This window comes from Ranitomeya variabilis, chromosome 2 (assembly GCF_051348905.1).
Source record: "Ranitomeya variabilis isolate aRanVar5 chromosome 2, aRanVar5.hap1, whole genome shotgun sequence".
Taxonomy (NCBI): Eukaryota; Metazoa; Chordata; class Amphibia; order Anura; family Dendrobatidae; genus Ranitomeya; species Ranitomeya variabilis.
This window is the reverse complement of record NC_135233.1, coordinates 108438163-108455699: the sequence shown is the minus strand read 5'-3', so window position 1 is coordinate 108455699 and position 17537 is coordinate 108438163. Positions and strand designations below refer to the sequence as shown.

Genomic DNA, 17537 nt, shown 5'->3' with positions numbered 1-17537 from the left:
ACATAGTTTCCCCTCATTGTGCTACTTGTGCAAAATATCACCCTCGTGTTGTTCCTCTTATGGCATATGGCCTCCACATTGTCCTCCCTTATGAACCATAACAATCATTGTATGTCCTATATTAGTTATAACTGAGACTGCCCTCCTTTGTCACTTGATTCAGCTGCTGACGTTGTCTTGACCCTAGAAGTGTTGGCAGTCAGAGCTTCAATTGTACTTGTACCTGAAAAATGTGAGTACAATTCAATGCATGGAGCCAGCCTTTTACATGTTTTCTGAGCCAAAAGCAATTTATGCGACATTTACACATGGTGTAAGTATTCTCAGTGGAACACTTAAAACAGATTTATATAGAAAGACCATGTGTGTATATATAAAGGACCTATCATCATACTACATGAATAAACAAAAGAAAGGATGTGATGATAAACTGGTCAATGATACACAAGATATAAACTTTACTATTAAAAAATCAATTAACAACTGGTGGGGGAAAGGAATATGCAAAAAAAGTCACACAATATACTGTAAAGGATGGGAGTGCATTAATCTGGGCAGCTGACCTATCTATATGACGCGTGTGTCACTATGCCAACCTCGATGCTAGCAAGCGTCAACGTCATGCCATGGGAGGCAACGGGGACGAATGTCAACCACCGCGAAGAGGCACCAAGAGCCGGTGGGGCAGGGCGCACACGCACATGCTTACAGGGGGCGCCACAACTGGAGCATGACCGTCTACATATAGGACAGCATTATGCACAAATAAAGGGACATCACAGGTGTGATAATCATAGGCATCTGCATATGATGGATGACCCATAGGAGAACAATGTACACTATGTGTCCATATCAGTATCCAAAAGGATGTATTTTTTAAAAAAAAGGAAATAAAAAGGTTACAGCAATACAAAATACCAGTTAAACAAAAACTCAGTCTCATAACAATTAGTGAGCAAAAGTCCAGACCATACACTTTGCCGCAACAAAAAAAACCACTCCAAATATAACATATAGAACAAGGAGAACACAGGAGTGTTTTTGTTTTATAAAAGTAAAAAATTTTATTAATACAATTACATAAAGAACAACATAACATATAAAAAGTGCAATTAAGGACACACAGTAGTGATGCCCCAGAGTACATAAGTATGTGATCACAAATTATTTAGACTGCATAGTTAATTATAATAATAAGATAATAATAATAAACTTTATTTTTATATAGCGCTAACATATTCCGCAGCGCTTTACAGTTTGCACACATTATCATCACTGTCCCCAATGGGGCTCACAATCTAAATTTCCTATCAGTATGTCTTTGGAATGTGGGAGGAAACCCACGCAAACACGGAGAGAACATACAAACTCTTTGCAGATGTTGTCCTTGGTGGGGTTTGAACCCAGGACTCCAGCGCTAACCACTGCGCCACCGTGCTGCTCAAATCCATGTGAAATAGTGACTCTCATTTAATCATTAATTGTATGCCCTCCCACAATCACGGAGTCTCAGGTGTACAGTATGTGGACTGCAGGAAATGATGATGTACTAACAGGCGAAATGCACATCGGGGTCGTTAAAGGGTCTGAGTGATTTGCCCTAAGTGCTTGGAGAGGTAATCCATATGTATAATGTTATGGCGACATGGCTTTGAATATATGTTTAATCTTCCTAAAGATGTATCCATGTGATTAGGCCCATGGATCCTATTGCGGTCCACATACACCTGAGACTCTGTGATTGTTGGAGAGTATACAATTAATGATTAAATGAGAGTCACTATTTCCATGGATTTCACATGGATTTGAGATTGATGTGACACATCTTACTATTATAATTAACTATGCAGTCTAAATAATTTGTGATCACATACTTATGTACTCTGGGGCATCACTACTGTGTGTCCTTAATTGCACTTTTTATATGTTATGTTGTCCTTTATGTAATTGTATAAATAAAATTTTGTACTTTTACAAAACAGAAACACTCCTGTGTTCTACTTGTGCTAAATACAAATAACCAGTACCTAGATGTCATATCAAAACAGAATAAACATATTATTATAGTATATAATAATATGTTACATATAATATAAATATATGATATATAGTCGTATATACTCGAGTATAAGCCGACCCGAGTATAAGCCGACCCCCCTAATTTTGCCACAAAAAACTGGGAAAACTTATTGACTCGAGTATAAGCCTAGGGTGGAAAATGCAGCAGCTACCGGTAAATTTCAAAAATAAAAATAGATGCTCCATACTGTTCATTATGGCCCCATAGCTGTGCCATATAGTGCTCTGCACCATTATTGCCCCATAGCTGTGCCATATAGTGCTCTGCACCGTTCATTATTGCCCCATAGCTGTGCCATATAGTGCTCTGCACCATTATTGTCCCATAGCTGTGCCATACAGTGCTCTGCACCATTATTGCCCCATAGCTGTGCCATATAGTGCTCCGCACCGTCCATTATTGCCCCATAGCTGTGCCATACAGTGCTCTGCACCATTATTGCCCCATAGCTGTGCCATATAGTGCTCTGCACTGTCCATTATTGCCCCATAGCTGTGCCATACAGTGCTCTGCACCATTATTGCCCCATAGCTGTGCCATACAGTGCTCTGCACCATTATTGCCCCATAGCTGTGCCATACAGTGCTCTGCACCATTATTGCCCCATAGCTGTGCCATATAGTGCTCTGCACCATTATTGCCCCAGAGCTGTGCCATATAGTGCTCTGCACCGTCCATTATTGCCCCATAGCTGTGCCATACAGTGCTCTGCACCATTATTGCCCCATAGCTGTGCCATACAGTGCTCTGCACCATTATTGCCCCATAGCTGTGCCATACAGTGCTCTGCACCATTACTGCCCCATAGCTGTGCCATATAGTGCTCTGCACCATTATTGCCCCATAGCTGTGCCATACAGTGCTCTGCACCATTATTGCCCCAGAGCTGTGCCATACAGTGCTCTGCACCATTATTGCCCCATAGCTGTGCCATACAGTGCTCTGCACCATTACTGCCCCATAGCTGTGCCATATAGTGCTCTGCACCATTATTGCCCCATAGCTGTGCCATACAGTGCTCTGCACCATTATTGCCCCATAGCTGTGTCATATAGTGCTCTGCACCATTATTGCCCCATAGCTGTGCCATATAGTGCTCTGCACCATTACTGCCCCATAGCTGTGCCATATAGTGCTCTGCACCATTACCCCATAGCTCTGCTATATAGTGCTCTGCACCGTCCATTATTGCCCCATAGCTGTGCTGCTGCTGCAATAAAAATAATAAAACACATACTCACCTTTCTTGCAGCTCCTCGGCGCCATCTTCCCGGCGTCTCCCTGCACTGACTGATCAGGCAGAGGGCGGCGCGCACACTATATGCGTCATCGCGCCCTCTGACCTGCACAGTCAGTGAGGAGAGAGAGAGACGCCGGGAAGATGGAGACAGCGCCCGGCGTGTGGAACGCGGACAGGTGTATATGCGATACTTACCTGCTCCCGGCGTACCGCTCCTTCCCCCGGACAGCTGGTCTTCGGTGCCGCAGCCTCTTCCTCTATCAGCGGTCACCGGCACCGCTTCATTAGAGAAATGAATAGGCGGCTCCGCCCCTATGGGAGGTGGAGCAGCCTATTCATTTCTCTAATGAGCGGTCCCACGTGACCGCTCAGGGGAAGAGGCTGCTGCACCCGGAGACCGTGGGACGGGCAGGGGGAGCGACAGGAGCGCCGGGACTAGGTGAGTATGCCTCAGCGCCCTCTCCCCCTCACCCGCCGACCCCACCGCCGACCGTGACTCGAGTATAAGCCGAGGGGGCACTTTCAGCCCAAAAATTTGGGCTGAAAATCTCGGCTTATACTCGAGTATATACGGTATATAAGTATAGATTCAACTCCAGTTTAGTATAATTCATGCTCTGATACGTGATTTCTCTTTTTTGGTTTTATGATTTGAATATGAATTTTTATTATAGCAGCTTCTGTTTTCTGCACACACGCACCTTTCTTCTGCTCATTATCCCCTGTGTGTGACAGCAGATTTATCTGGAGGTACGGTACCAGTACTATACATGTGGACAGGGCCGGACTTAGCCCAAAAGGCGCCCTGTGCGAGACTGCAGGACGGCGCCCCCCCCCCTCCAAACTTTGAAAGAAAACAATAACTCTTTAATATTCACAACAACACGTTTACTTAGAAAACTTGTGTTTCCCTGCAAAACACTTGAAGAAACACTAATATTGCAATAACGGGAATTATAAAGTGCTTTAAAGCGGACCAAAAGGAAAAAATGACGCTTGGTCCAAAGCCATATGGGCTGACAGCCAATCAGAGTGCAGAGCGGCGGCCTGCAAGGCCAAACACCGCCACACCATGACCAGATGACATATTACCACCACAGTGATCGAATAATATCAAATACAAGGAACGAATACCACAACATCATGACCAGACCACATATTACCACCACATAGTGACTGAATACTACAATACTGATCAATAATAAAAAAAACCACAATACTATCACCATAAGTGCCATTATACACAGGAGATCTGTACTTAGTATGCAGCATCTGTGTATAGGTAATACAGTGATCACCGGTGACATACACAGGACCTCAGTATATAGTATACAGTGTATAGTGTCAGTGTATAGGTAACACACTGACTCACCAGTGACATCTCTAGGTGAAGTCCTTCATCTTTCATCCCGCACAGACCGCCATCACTTCATCCAGCCAGGACTCGTCTCTGCAGGAAATAACACAGTTATCTCGAGTTCCACTTGCAGAACACATTACTTAATTTTCCCAACTTCTACATTACACCACATGAAGAAGGCGACATAGTGTCACTCTACACAGTAATAGGACCGCCCCTCCATTTAAAACAGTATACTCAAAAAATAAAATAAATACATCACTGCAGTAATAATATCCCTTAATTAGCCCCTATGGTAATAATATTCGCCATCCTGGCCCCCGTGTGTCTCATTCCTGGCGTCAGCCATATATTCTCCCATCCTGCCCTAATGAGTATCTATCCTGCCCCATATGATCTTCCCATCCTGCCCCATCTGTCTCCATCGTATCCATCCTGCCCCATCTGTCTCCAATCCTGCCTCCAGTGTCTCCAGTCATGACGCCATGTCTGTCATCCTGCCCCGTGTCTCCATTCTGCCCCTGTGTCAAGCATTCTGCCCGTGTCCAGCATTCTGCACCAGTGTCCAGCATTCTGCACCAGTGTCCAGCATTCTGCACCAGTGTCCAGCTTTCTGCACCAGTGTCCAGCTTTCTGCCCCCTGTGTCCAGCTTTCTGCCCCCTGTGTCCAGCTTTCTGCCCCAGTGTCCAGCTTTCTGCCCCAGTGTCCAGCTTTCTGCCCCAGTGTCCAGCGTTCTGCCCCAGTGTCCAGCGTTCTGCCCCAGTGTCCAGCTTTCTGCCCCCGTGTCCAGCGTTCTGCCCCCGTGTCCAGCTTTCTGCCCCAGTGTCCAGCGTTCTGCCCCAGTGTCCAGCTTTCTGCCCCCGTGTCCAGCTTTCTGCCCCAGTGTCCAGCGTTCTGCATCAGTGTCCAGCGTTCTGCCCCAATGTCCAGCGTTCTGCCCCCGTGTCCAGCTTTCTGCCCCAGTGTCCAGCGTTCTGCCCCTGTGTCCAGCGTTCTGCCCCAGTGTCCAGCGCTCTGCCCCAGTGTCCAGCGTTCTGCCCCAGTGTCCAGCGTTCTGCCCCAGTGTCCAGCGTTCTGCCCCAGTGTCCAGCGCTCTGCCCCCCCTGTGTCCAGCTTTCTGCCCCGTCTCCAGCTTTCTGCCCCAGTGTCCAGCTTTCTGCGCCTGTGTCCAGCTTTCTGCCCCAGTGTCCAGCTTTCTGCCCCAGTGTCCAGCTTTCTGCCTCCCTGTGTCCAGCTTTCTGCCCTCCCCCCCCCTCCCGATCGCCGCTCTCAATAATAATTAAAAAAAAAAAAACAAGTTCTTCTTACCTGACCGCGATCCTGCTCTATCTGCTTATCGGTGGGGGCGGCCATCTTCCTGAGGCCGCGCGTGCGCAGGTGGAGTGCTCTGCTGCCCGGGGCTTCAGGAAAATGGCCGCGGGATGCCGCGCATGCGCAGATGGAGATCGCGGCGGCCATTTTTCTGAAGCCGAGAAGCGAACAGCCAGGTAAATTCTGCGCCGCCGGCGACCCGCCCCCCCGCATTGTGCCGCCCCCCGCATTGTGCCGCCCCCTTCCTACGCCACTGCCAGGGGGGCCCGATGACCGGGGGCGTGGTAACCGGAACGCTGGCAGATGGAAATTTTAGAAAACGGCTGCCCCGTACCGGGTCGTACCGGCTGAATCCCACCCCTGATTTTGATGTAATGTGACATTAATCTGCTGAGCTCAATAAATGCGCCCCTTGTATGCTAACGAGTCTTGGCGCCCTGTGCGGCCGCACAGGTCGCACAGGGCAAAGGCCGGCCCTGCATGTGGATTACAGCCCCTACAGCATGAATTATACTAAATTGGAGTTGAATCTATACTTACATAATATGTTTATTCTGTTTTGATATGACATCTAGGTGCTGGTTATTTGTATTGCTGTATCTTTTTTATTTCCTATTTTATTTTTTTAAATACATCCTTTTGGATATTGATATGGACACATATTGTACATTGATCTCCTATGGGTCATCCATCATATGCTAATGCCTATGATTATCACACCTGCGATGTCTCTTTAATTGTGCATAATGCTGTCCTATATGTAGACGGTCGTGCTCCGGTTGTGGCGCCCCCTGTCTGCACGCACATGTGTGCGCTGCCCCCGCCGGCTCTCGGCGTCTCTTCGCGGTGATTTGCATCTGTCCCCATTTTCTCCCATCGCGTGACACCGGCTGGGGTCGCGGTTGGCATGGTCACATGCGCATCATATCTGGCCAGGGCCGCCACTTAGTCTCACGATACCGCTTCCAGATTACAACCGGAGACTGTGGCATTATAAATATCATGCACGCTGTCCGACGTGCAGGCGCTCTGACGAAGACAGGACCGAAACGCGCATCGGGGCGGACGCGCATTCTTCTGGGCTGTGGCCTACGCCCTATTTAGGTAATGACTACCCTCATATTGTTCTTACTAAGCTGCCATGTGCTAATTATAATGCCTGTATATCCGTATGCTTAAATAGTGGTCAGCACCTATCATGGCGCAGGGACTTCAATCTTTTTAGTGATTTGCCCCATGTTGATACTTTTTGCCAAATGTGATATACAGATTGAAATAGTATATTGTACACGGGAGAACGTTGTATATTTTCCACTGCCCAGATTAATGCACTCCCATCTTTTACAGTACATTGTGTGACTTTTTTTTGTATATCCCTTTCCCCCCACCAGTTGTTAATAGATTTTTTAATAAATTTTATATCCTGTGTATCATTTGACCAGTTTATCATCCCATCCTTCTTTTGTTTATTCATGGTCTCTGAACCAGTAGTCCGTTTGACAACAGGCTTGGAGAATGAGCAAATCCCACTCCCGGAGAGATGGCAAAATGCCTACTGCGAGACTCCTTGCACTGCTGCATTAGGCGGCCCGACAATGCCCCCATGCTGGCGGTGCCCAAGGCAAATGTCCTTCTTGTGTCAGTCTCAAAACTTTTGGCTATGACTGTATACGTATATGTCATTTATTCTTTTTTTTATACTTGTATATAGGTTCCATGCCCCAGTGGAGTTGATATTAGCAAGCTTACAACTAACCAAGACGTTTCTGACTGCTCCAAACATATATATACGGGGAAAATTCCTTCAAATTTATTGACTCTAAATGATAATGAAGACTGCTTAAAAGCGATGAACCATCTGAAAGACAATGTGGTAAACCAAAAAGGTAAGAAAGAACGCCTGTCTGTTATGTTCTTCACTACATCTCCAGTGAATACCATTCTTTTTTGCATCTTCAGTGTATAATTAGCATCTAATTAATTGTGACAAAATGTTTCATTTGTAATGCCTTGTTTTATGCTTCATTCAAAGCATGTTATTTTTTATGTTTTTTTTAAAAAAGGGGGAAGGGGAGTAGAAAAAGGAAAATAGTAAAAGGAAAGGAAGGCTGGTTTCTGTTTAATTATATATAATTACTGTACAAAAATTGAAAGTTCTGAAAACAATGTATGGCTAAACTCATTAAGTAACTAATTAAGGAATAATTTGATTAACAAGTGTGCTTTGCAATTATGTGAAAAATATGTATTATTATGAGCGCTAAAAAGCTCTGGTAGGGAAATGATGTCTAATTTAAGAATCATTTCCAAAGTATTTAAAATCATTTTTATAATGTATTTTTTGGCTTGGAGTCATTTATACTAATAAGGGACAAACAGTCATTTTGTAGTTATTGTTTACTTCAAATTGCTTTTTTTGTCACCTGCGTAATTAGGATTTTCAGCCTTTTATCTCATCTAAATAATTGAACTTCTGTCTAATTTATCGCTGAAAGGGTACAAGATGGCTTATTTCTACACCAAACGGGTCCAGCCAGACAATATATAATATAGTACACTCCAAAAAAGAGAATGACTGTTGTCCTTTGGCCCCATTTAGATATCCGTGAATTTCATACTTGTTTTATCTGGAATTTACAAGTTAAAGTCTTTGGTGCTGTTCACTTATCTGTGTTTTTTTAGTCAAAATTACTCATATAAGTCTAGGGTCTTTGAAAATCATAGACAGTACACCGATGGAATCCGTGTGCAATCCATTTGCTGTCCGTTATTAACATTATAAGGCGACGTTTACACGACCATATTTTCGGTACACATAAAAAAAATGGCAACACCTGGGCCTGAGTTATTCAATTGGGCTGTTCAGATGACTGTTTTTTCAGACGGACCCAAAAATTTAGATTAGACTCACCTATTCAAGTCTATGGGTGCTCAAAAAAAATCATATCCCATACGAATCATCCGTGTTACTTTCGATTTTTATATGTGTCCTGCAATTCTTTAACGTAGGAAGCTGTATTTGGTCTTGAAAATTTTAATAGCTGCTGATGTATAAAAACGGATTCTGTATGGATGACAGTAGAGATGAAAGCTTGTCCATTTTTTCTTGATGATTCATTTATATGCTCATAGGAACTTAGCCTAATGAATAGGAGAAGATTTGAAGTTTTGATCTTTTTTCATATGTGAAAATCATTGATGAAACACTGATGGTAAAAACTGACACATTAACCAAACACTAATAAAACTTGGATCCAAAAGATGAAAAACGATCCATGTTTGTAAATAATCATTAAAAATCACAGACATCTGAATGAGGCATTAAGTGGTATTTCTCTGCACCACCACTGATCTCCAGAATGAGAGACTTTCATGCCCTGTGTTCTTCTTACCACAAGACCATGACCAGTAGACGTTGACTGGAGCATCTGGATCCAGAGGCACCCTGCTATTTCAACATCTTCTTCTTTTCCATAGACTTTTCCCTTGCTTTAAAACTTATTCTGTATAGACCCCTGTAGTCAGGAAAGTCCTATTCGACGAGCTTGTGAAGGCTGCTTTCAATCAGGAACTATTAAGTGGCTGCAACTATAACAAGACATTGTTCATGCCAGGAGACTGATGGTGGAAATAAAAGCCAGTGCAGAGGAGCAGCAGCAGTGTGGAAGTAAATGCAGGGCCAATAAGTTTTAAAGCAGGGGAAAACCCCTTTACGTAGAGCAGCAGGGGTCTTGCATGACCGACTTCTTCATTCAACGCCTCTTACCTGCGGTCTTATGGTCAGGGGAGCATGAAGGACATCAGTTCTCTATTTTGCTGATCAGAGTGCCCCCCAGCAGTGGTACCCACACCAATATTACACTCATAGCCTATCCCGTGTATAGGTGATACTTTTTATACCATGGAATACCGCTTTATAGGAGTTGTATGAGAAAAGTGCTGGTTATTCCAAATACAACACACAGCCTGTACTACCTAAACTAACTAATAAATGTATTACCCCTGTGTATATACCCACAAATTTCGGTGCACTATTTGTGCAGTCAACTAAATTTATATATTATAACAATCTTTTAAAATTATAGTAGGAAATGCAGCAGCTCGCCTGTTATTGAGGAGGTGCATGTAGCGTATAAGATTTGGGGAGCCTCAAGCGTAGACGGCCAGATAGCAGCAGACACCGGGACTGTACTTTTCATTTTTTTATTTCTTTAACCTTTTTGCTGTTGGAATATTTCTTTGCTCTTCGTCAAGTAATCCTCTGATAGTGTGATGGTCATCACCTCCATAAATCAGTACAGTAATGTAAGAGAAAGAAAGCCCATCGGCTCTAGTGGAGTGAGTGACCTATCTCTCCGAAGACCCAACACAAACAACTATCTTTCTCAAACAGTAAAGTAAAGCTCATTTTATGAAATAGTATTGATCACTTTCCTCTTGGTGCAATGGCATTATGTTTGCAGTGTAACGTGAGGCTTATAGCTAAGCACTTCTGTCTAACAGATTTTCTCCTTAGCAGGTTTCTAACCTCTTGCTCTGTTGGATCTCCTCTTTTGTTATGGGATTTAGTGTCTCCCACTCCTATCCAATCTGTTTTTCATCTTCTCTTGATGTACTACAAGACTCAGTACTCGGCCCTTTTCTCATCCGCACCTAGGACCAGGGCTGTTGCTGTAGTTATTGAGGTCATACTTGGGCACTTGTATCTGAAGAACCTAAAGGGCCCCGTACAAAGTAGATGAAAGTCATCCCAACCCACTGATTTTGGTTGGAATTTCAACTGTCTGATAGCGTCTTCCTCCTATCTCCATTTTGAAAACACATGAACACTTAGCAAAGCTCTCATATGGGTCCTGTTGGGGGAGATGACTGTCCGCTGAATAAACTTTCGAATGGCAGCTAACTCAAATGTATGGGCAGCAAAAAATACCTACAGGAACATAAAAAGCATCTGTAATGAGTCATGGTCTGTATGAAATTTCTTGTGTAGTGCTTCAGGGGTTAATGCTATTGGCCTCTGTCTGGCAGTGGGAGGGCTTTAAATAGCCTCTTTTGGGCTCTGTCCTTTGTCAGTGATACTTTTGACCTTGGCTGAGTTCCTAATCCCTGTGTATCTGTGGATACTGTCTGCCTGCGTGTGAGTGCTTGTATATGACCTTGTCTGTTCCTGTTTCTGAGTTTGCTACCCGATTCTGTACTTGCCTAGTCTTTTGGTTTTGACCTCTGCTTGTCTGTCCCTGACCTTCCGCTTTGTGTTTCCCGTCTGACACCATGCTGCTATCTCCGGCTTTCTGACCCTGGGTTGTTATTGAACACGTCTCTGTTTCCATCTGTACTGTGTTGTCTCTTGGTTTACCCACGCTTGTCTGGTCTCCCCCTGAACTTCTCTAGCCTGAGCACCGGTCTCCAGAGTCTGGAGCTTGTCTCCGCCCCAGACACTCCCCTTGCAGTCACGTGCTTCAGGTTCTCTTACCTGAAGCACGCTTCTCCACCGTGGCCGTCTGGACTCTCTGGGCACCTTTCTTTCTACTCGGGACACGTGCACTGACTCAGTAAGCAAGGGCAGTGCGGTGTCCTTTACATAATGCTGATGTAGTGCATAACCTCCACCAGGGGATGCTGGTGAGGGAATAGAGATTGCACACACATTGAAACACCACTGAGCAGCAGCACAAGCGCCACCATGCGAAAGAGTGGTCAAACGGGCCGAGTCAGAAACAGTCAGGACAAGAAGTACCAGAGGTCATAGCAATACACGTGGTCAAATACAAGCCAGAAGTCAGAGCCATACGGGAACACAGATAACAGAGACGAGAGACAGTCAAACAGGTCAGAAGACAAGCCGGGTGACATACCAGGAAGTCCAAGCATAGGGAGCGAATACTAAGACAAGCGGGGTGGCAGGACAGGGATGTCAAGGGAACAGAGTAAACGGGCAGAGGACAAAAACATTGTATCAAGGGGTCAGCTGCTCTAGCCTGGGAGCATGAACTGTCACTGACATTGGTTTGCAGGCACAGCAGACTGAAATAGCCACACAGAACCCAAAACGAGGCAGAGAAGGTTAACCCCAAAATAATCAGACCGGGGAGAGAATAGCATGAAACAAACCCCGGCCTGGATCTTGACAGCGCCATTATTCTACTGACCTATATGACGCCATTCATTTCCACAGACATCATTATCATGGTCCCCATTGGGGCTCACAATCCAAATTTTCTATCAGTATGTTTTTTCGGTGTAGGAAAAAACCCAGGCAAACACGTTGAGAACATATGCATGGGTTTCACTTCCTGCATATGTTATCCTTGAAGGGATTTGAATCTAGGTCCCCAGCACTGCAAGGCTACAGTGCTAATTTCTCAGCTAATAAGCTGCTTTAATTTAGGTGAAAATCATTTGCCATTCAGTTGCAATAATTTTGCACGGTTTTGCTTTTCTGTGCACCTTCAACTTTGATCTAGTCTGATGTCATTAATCATCTGAGAAAAGCTCATAAAATACATAAAAAACATGCAACCACATGGTCAGACCATCATAGTGAGCTGACTGGAAGATTCTCAGTTAATGGGGTTGTCCACTACTAGGACAACCCCTCCTTAAACTAAATGTTAGCCCCCAAGAAAATAAACCTATACTTTCCTCCCGTACCGTCTCCGTTCCAGCGGTGTTGGGACCCGAAGTTGTGATGCAGTGGAATAATAAGTGATTCCTGGTGCCAGTCAGCGCTGGCATCACTGTCTCCGCCTCCTGTTGAAATGAACATGAAGAGGAAGTCCAAGATCAGCTGTAGCCTGGATTTCCGTTTCATGTTCAGTTTGTCCGAAGGCGGAGACCTATGTCACAAATCTTACTCTAGCCAATGACTGGTAGAAGATTTCTGGCAAGGCGAAGCTATTTATGAATCAGTAGCATCTGACTCCACCATGCGCCCTCACAAAATCCCTGGTATTGATGAATTGCACCCATTTTGCCTAGGGACATAGGTTTTCCTAAAATGGAAAACTATATTTAATTAATGTGAATTTGCAAAGTGTAATTTTTGGGCCACTTTTGATCATTATTTTGCATCAATACTCGTAAGCTAAAAGAAACATATAATGGAAAGATTGTACTTTTGTATTCACTGCTAGTTTTGGCTCTAAAATACTGATGAAACATACTGAGCAGAAAACGGAGTGAAAGTGCCTTCATCTTACCTCCAGGATTTCAGTACATCGAACTCACCTTGCGCTGATTTTTAATGAGTTTGAGACTCGTCGTGTAATTATGGGTCACATTCCTGACACGACTGATGGTAATGAATGTATATTCTCTGGATTCGTCCCACGTACCCGGACACTTTCCATATTGGCTTATCATAATCAACCCACTTGAACATTCTTAATTAATGGACAAATATTTTACTTGGCTTTGGCATAAAAGCCTTTTGAAACATGGTTTGCATACACTGATCAGAAAGTTTTGTCCACATACTACTATGTGGTTATTTAACTCTTGGCATCATTAGACCATACACTGCTGCCATTAGCGTTTATCTGCCTTCTCTCTGTTCACCATTCATTGCTTTCTTCTTGGTGCTCTCAGATGCTCGGCTTCTCAACCCCATATTTGTTATCCTCTATTCATGTCCTGGCCATCTTACTTTCCTCATTTTATGTATTATTACACCTCACATATCTGTCTACGTTTTTATTTTTCTCAGTCTTTTTTTTTTCTTTGCTCGCTTTACCTCGTAGTCACTTTTTCTTTACGTCTTCCTTCTATTCAGCCCTCCATTCTTTATTCTCCACTATGTTTCTAATTTTTAGCCATCTGGGTTCTTTAGGCTGGAATCACGCTTACTGTTCTTGTGGAAATTTTTGGTACAATTGTTTGAGCCAAAGCCAGAGGTGGATGGTAATGGAATGAAAGGACTTGTACTTCTTCACTGCACTGCGAGTCTATTCTTAAAGTGTAACTATCGTTTTAATTTTTATAGTAGATGGGAAAATAAAATATATTACAAAGTTGATCAGAGAAATCTACTTTTTTTTCCCTGCTAGAAACAGTAGCAACTGCCTTGTCCTATCTCAGTAATGGGAAAGTCTGTTGTCACTGAATACAGATTTTACCCGAAAATTGAGACTTTGGATAACGACTGATCAGTCTTGTTGGAGAAAGAAGCAGATTTCTCTGCTAAGATATTTTGCAAAGTAGCTTATTTTCATGTGTACTATTGATTGATGAAATACAAATTCAAACTATGGTTACTTTTTAACTTATGGCTCATAAGATCAAAAGTGAATTTGACATAAAAAGGGTGAGTGTGATTCCCTCATTATGGTGTTCTTCCATGAAAGGCTGAAATGGGAATATCTGTCTCTGCTGCACTGGTCTGGACTACAGAATCATTACCGCTGAAGTTATGGACGTACCTCCCAACTTTTCCAGAATAGAAGGAGGGACAAACAGTGTGGTGCTCATAGTGCACAGCGGCACACTCGCACCCCGCCCATTTACCATTTCTTTCTCCCCCAGCAGGAGATGTCAGAGTGTTCTGTGGCATTGAGGGACATTCAGCAGATACCCGGGACTGCAGGGCGTAGACCCAAATCCAGAACTGTCCGCTGTATCTGGGAAGATTGGGACAAGAGATGAGTAGATTGATTCACAGGTTTCTGATCCGGCATCCAGGTCAGCAGTACCTGGTGGCTGAAAGTGAGGCCCACGAATCCCGTATCTTCCGGCATCCCCAAAGTGCCTCTTTGTAGCTAAGGCTGGTATGACGTCATCTCTGCATCGTGCTCATCTCTAGTTGGGACCTATGGATGTGATTTCACCAAAACTACCCTCAATGCATCTGAAATACGCTACTAGACTGTGCTGTTTTGGTGTATTTTATCTCTATAAGCTTCAATGTAGAGCTTGATAAAAGCGCATATAAAAAACTTTAATGCATTTTAAGGGTATGTTTCCACATTCAGGAAACGCTGCGTGTTTGACGCTGCGCAGAGCCGCAGCGTCAAACACGCAGTGTCCAGATGTTACAGCATAGTGGAGGGGATTTTATGAAATCCCGTCTCCACTATGCGTGGTAACACGCACCCGGCGGCCCTGCGATTCCGGACATGCTGCGCGTCTTTTAAGATCGCAGCATGTCCGTTTACCTTGCGGCGCCGCTGCGCCGCCGCAAGGTAAATCACAGGGCCCTATGTGTGGGGTGCGATGATGCCGGATGTGTGCAATGAACACATCCGGCATCATTGCGTCACAGAAGGGGGCGGAGCTTAGGGCGGAGCGGGTTTGCCGCTCTGTCCAAACCGCCGGCCATCCTGAAGGTGGACACATACCCTTAAGTGCAGAATCAAAGCTTTTCTGTACTATTAAAAAGGCATTAAGGAATGTTCACACGTTCACTATTTGGTCAGTTTTTAACCTCAGTATTTGTTAGCGGAAACCAGGAGTGGGTGATAAATACAGAAGTGGTGACGTGTTTCTATTATACTTTTCCTCCTAGTTTTGACTTACAAATACTGATGTAAAAAACTCACCAAATACTGAATGAGTGAATGAGGCCTTCAAAGTGCTGCCTCAGATCTGCAACAAAAGCACATCAAATAAGGGGGAAAACGCATGAAAAAATGCAGCAAACATAGAATAATCAGGGAAGATTGTTATTTCGTCGTGTGGTGCGGACACCTCCAGAAAGAAAGCGGTAAAAAACAACGCAGCATTTAGTGTTTAAAGGAGAAAAGATACCAATCATATTTTTTTTACGCCATTTATTAATCACGATAAATAATCTGATCGCTGTATTGTATAGGCTGTTACGATTACAGGGACACCAAATATGTCCGTGTTATAATGTTATTTGTTGATTTACGATGTTTATTATTTAAAAAAATGACAGTAATAATGACAGATTTTTTTTCCCTGCGAGGCTGAGAAAATCTTGCCAAAGAAAAAATGTGTTTGAGGCTGTCCGGACTTTTTTTTAGGATGTTTTGGAGCAGAAACTGGGTGTGTGCACACAGTGTCTTTTAAATGGAGTTTTCTTCACAAAGCCACTTCAGGAAAAAGATGGCGTCTTTTTTTTTTCCTTGAAGTGTCTCCACCGCCGGCATCTTTTTACTATACAGTTGTGCTCAAAAGTTTACATACCCCGACAGAATTTTTGCTTTCTTGGCCTTTTTTTTCAGAGAATATGAATGACACCAAAACTTTTTCTCCACTAATGGTTAGTGGTTGGGTGAAGCCATTTATTGTCAAACTGTTGTGTTTTCTCTTTTTAAGTCATAATGACAACCCAAAACATCCAAATGACCCTGATCAAAAGTTCACATACCCCATTTCCTTATACCGTGTATTACCCCCTCTAACATTAATGACAGCTTGAAGTCTTTTGTGGTAGTTGTGGATGAGGTTCTTTATTTTATCAGATGGTAAAGCTGCCTACTCTTCTTGGCAAAAAGCCTCCAGTTCCTGTAAATTCCTGGGCTGTCTAGCATAAACTGCGCGCTTGAGATCTCCCCAGAGTGGCTCAATGATATGGAGGTCAGGAGACTGAGATGGCCACTCCAGAACCTTCACTTTGTTCTGCTATAGCCAATGACAGGTCAACTTGGCCTTGTTCTTCTTAGTTTCTGCCCCTTAAACTCTGCAAAAAGACTCCTTGTGCACATAACCTGAGGGAGGGTTTCTTGTCGAATCTTCTCCAAACAAGACACTTTGTCAAGTCAAACGGCTGTAAAACAGTCAGGGGGAAAAAAACTTAAAAAACCCCCTCGAAACCTGTTTAAAACGCTTCAGACAAAAAATGTAAAAGAAAAACGAAGTGTTTCCTAAAGAAGATACTTTAAAAAAAAAATACTCATCAGATTTTTCAATTTCCACAATACTTTCAGTGAACCTAGCATTAGGGTATGTGCACGTAACGTCTTTTTTAGATGCAAACCTATATGGTTTTTAAAGAAGAAAACGCTTCTGAAAACAGCGTCGTTTTTTTTCCTGAAGTATCTTTTTTATCATTTTGATTCCTGAGAGCTTTTTGATGTTTTTTGGTTACAAGCAGGTTTTTCTTAGCTTCTTTCGATGGTTTTGGGGCACTTTTTACTGCCCTTTTCCAGTCTTTTTTTTTTTTTAACGTCAATGAATAATCAAGAAACTACTTCTGTTTTCTGAATCCTTTGAACTCTCCCATTGAATTTCATTGGATTCCTGATGAATGGCCATCTAATTTCTTTAAGTCACTTGGCGTCTTTGAAAACCTGAACTTTATCAAAGATACTCAAAAGCCTGAACATAGGCTTGGCAAGTCATTGTTATGTAGCAATGTATATGTTTAACCCTTTGAGCGTTTTTATTAAAACTTGTTTGACAGTTTTTGGCTCAAAATCCATCTGAAATAGACTTTGGCCCCAATTCATCAAAGCAATTTTGCCAGAACTCTGGCAACTGTAAATTGCTTTAAAAAAATCACAAAATTTTTGCAAAAAATGTTTGCAAATGTTAACATTTACATAAGCCCAGATCTTAGGCTGGAAGGGGGCTCGGCGGGGACGTG

General features: G+C 43.5%; 1 protein-coding gene across 3 annotated transcripts in view; it reads left to right on the top strand.

Moving 5' to 3' along the window:
- Positions 1 to 17537, top strand: part of CFAP61 (cilia and flagella associated protein 61) — a 416189-nt gene that overhangs the window by 263547 nt on the left and 135105 nt on the right. For all 3 annotated transcript variants that reach the window (XM_077282796.1, XM_077282793.1, XM_077282795.1), the window contains one exon: positions 7704 to 7878. In XM_077282796.1, the coding sequence (XP_077138911.1) occupies positions 7704 to 7878 (175 nt within the window). The remainder of the gene's footprint in view (positions 1 to 7703; positions 7879 to 17537) is intronic.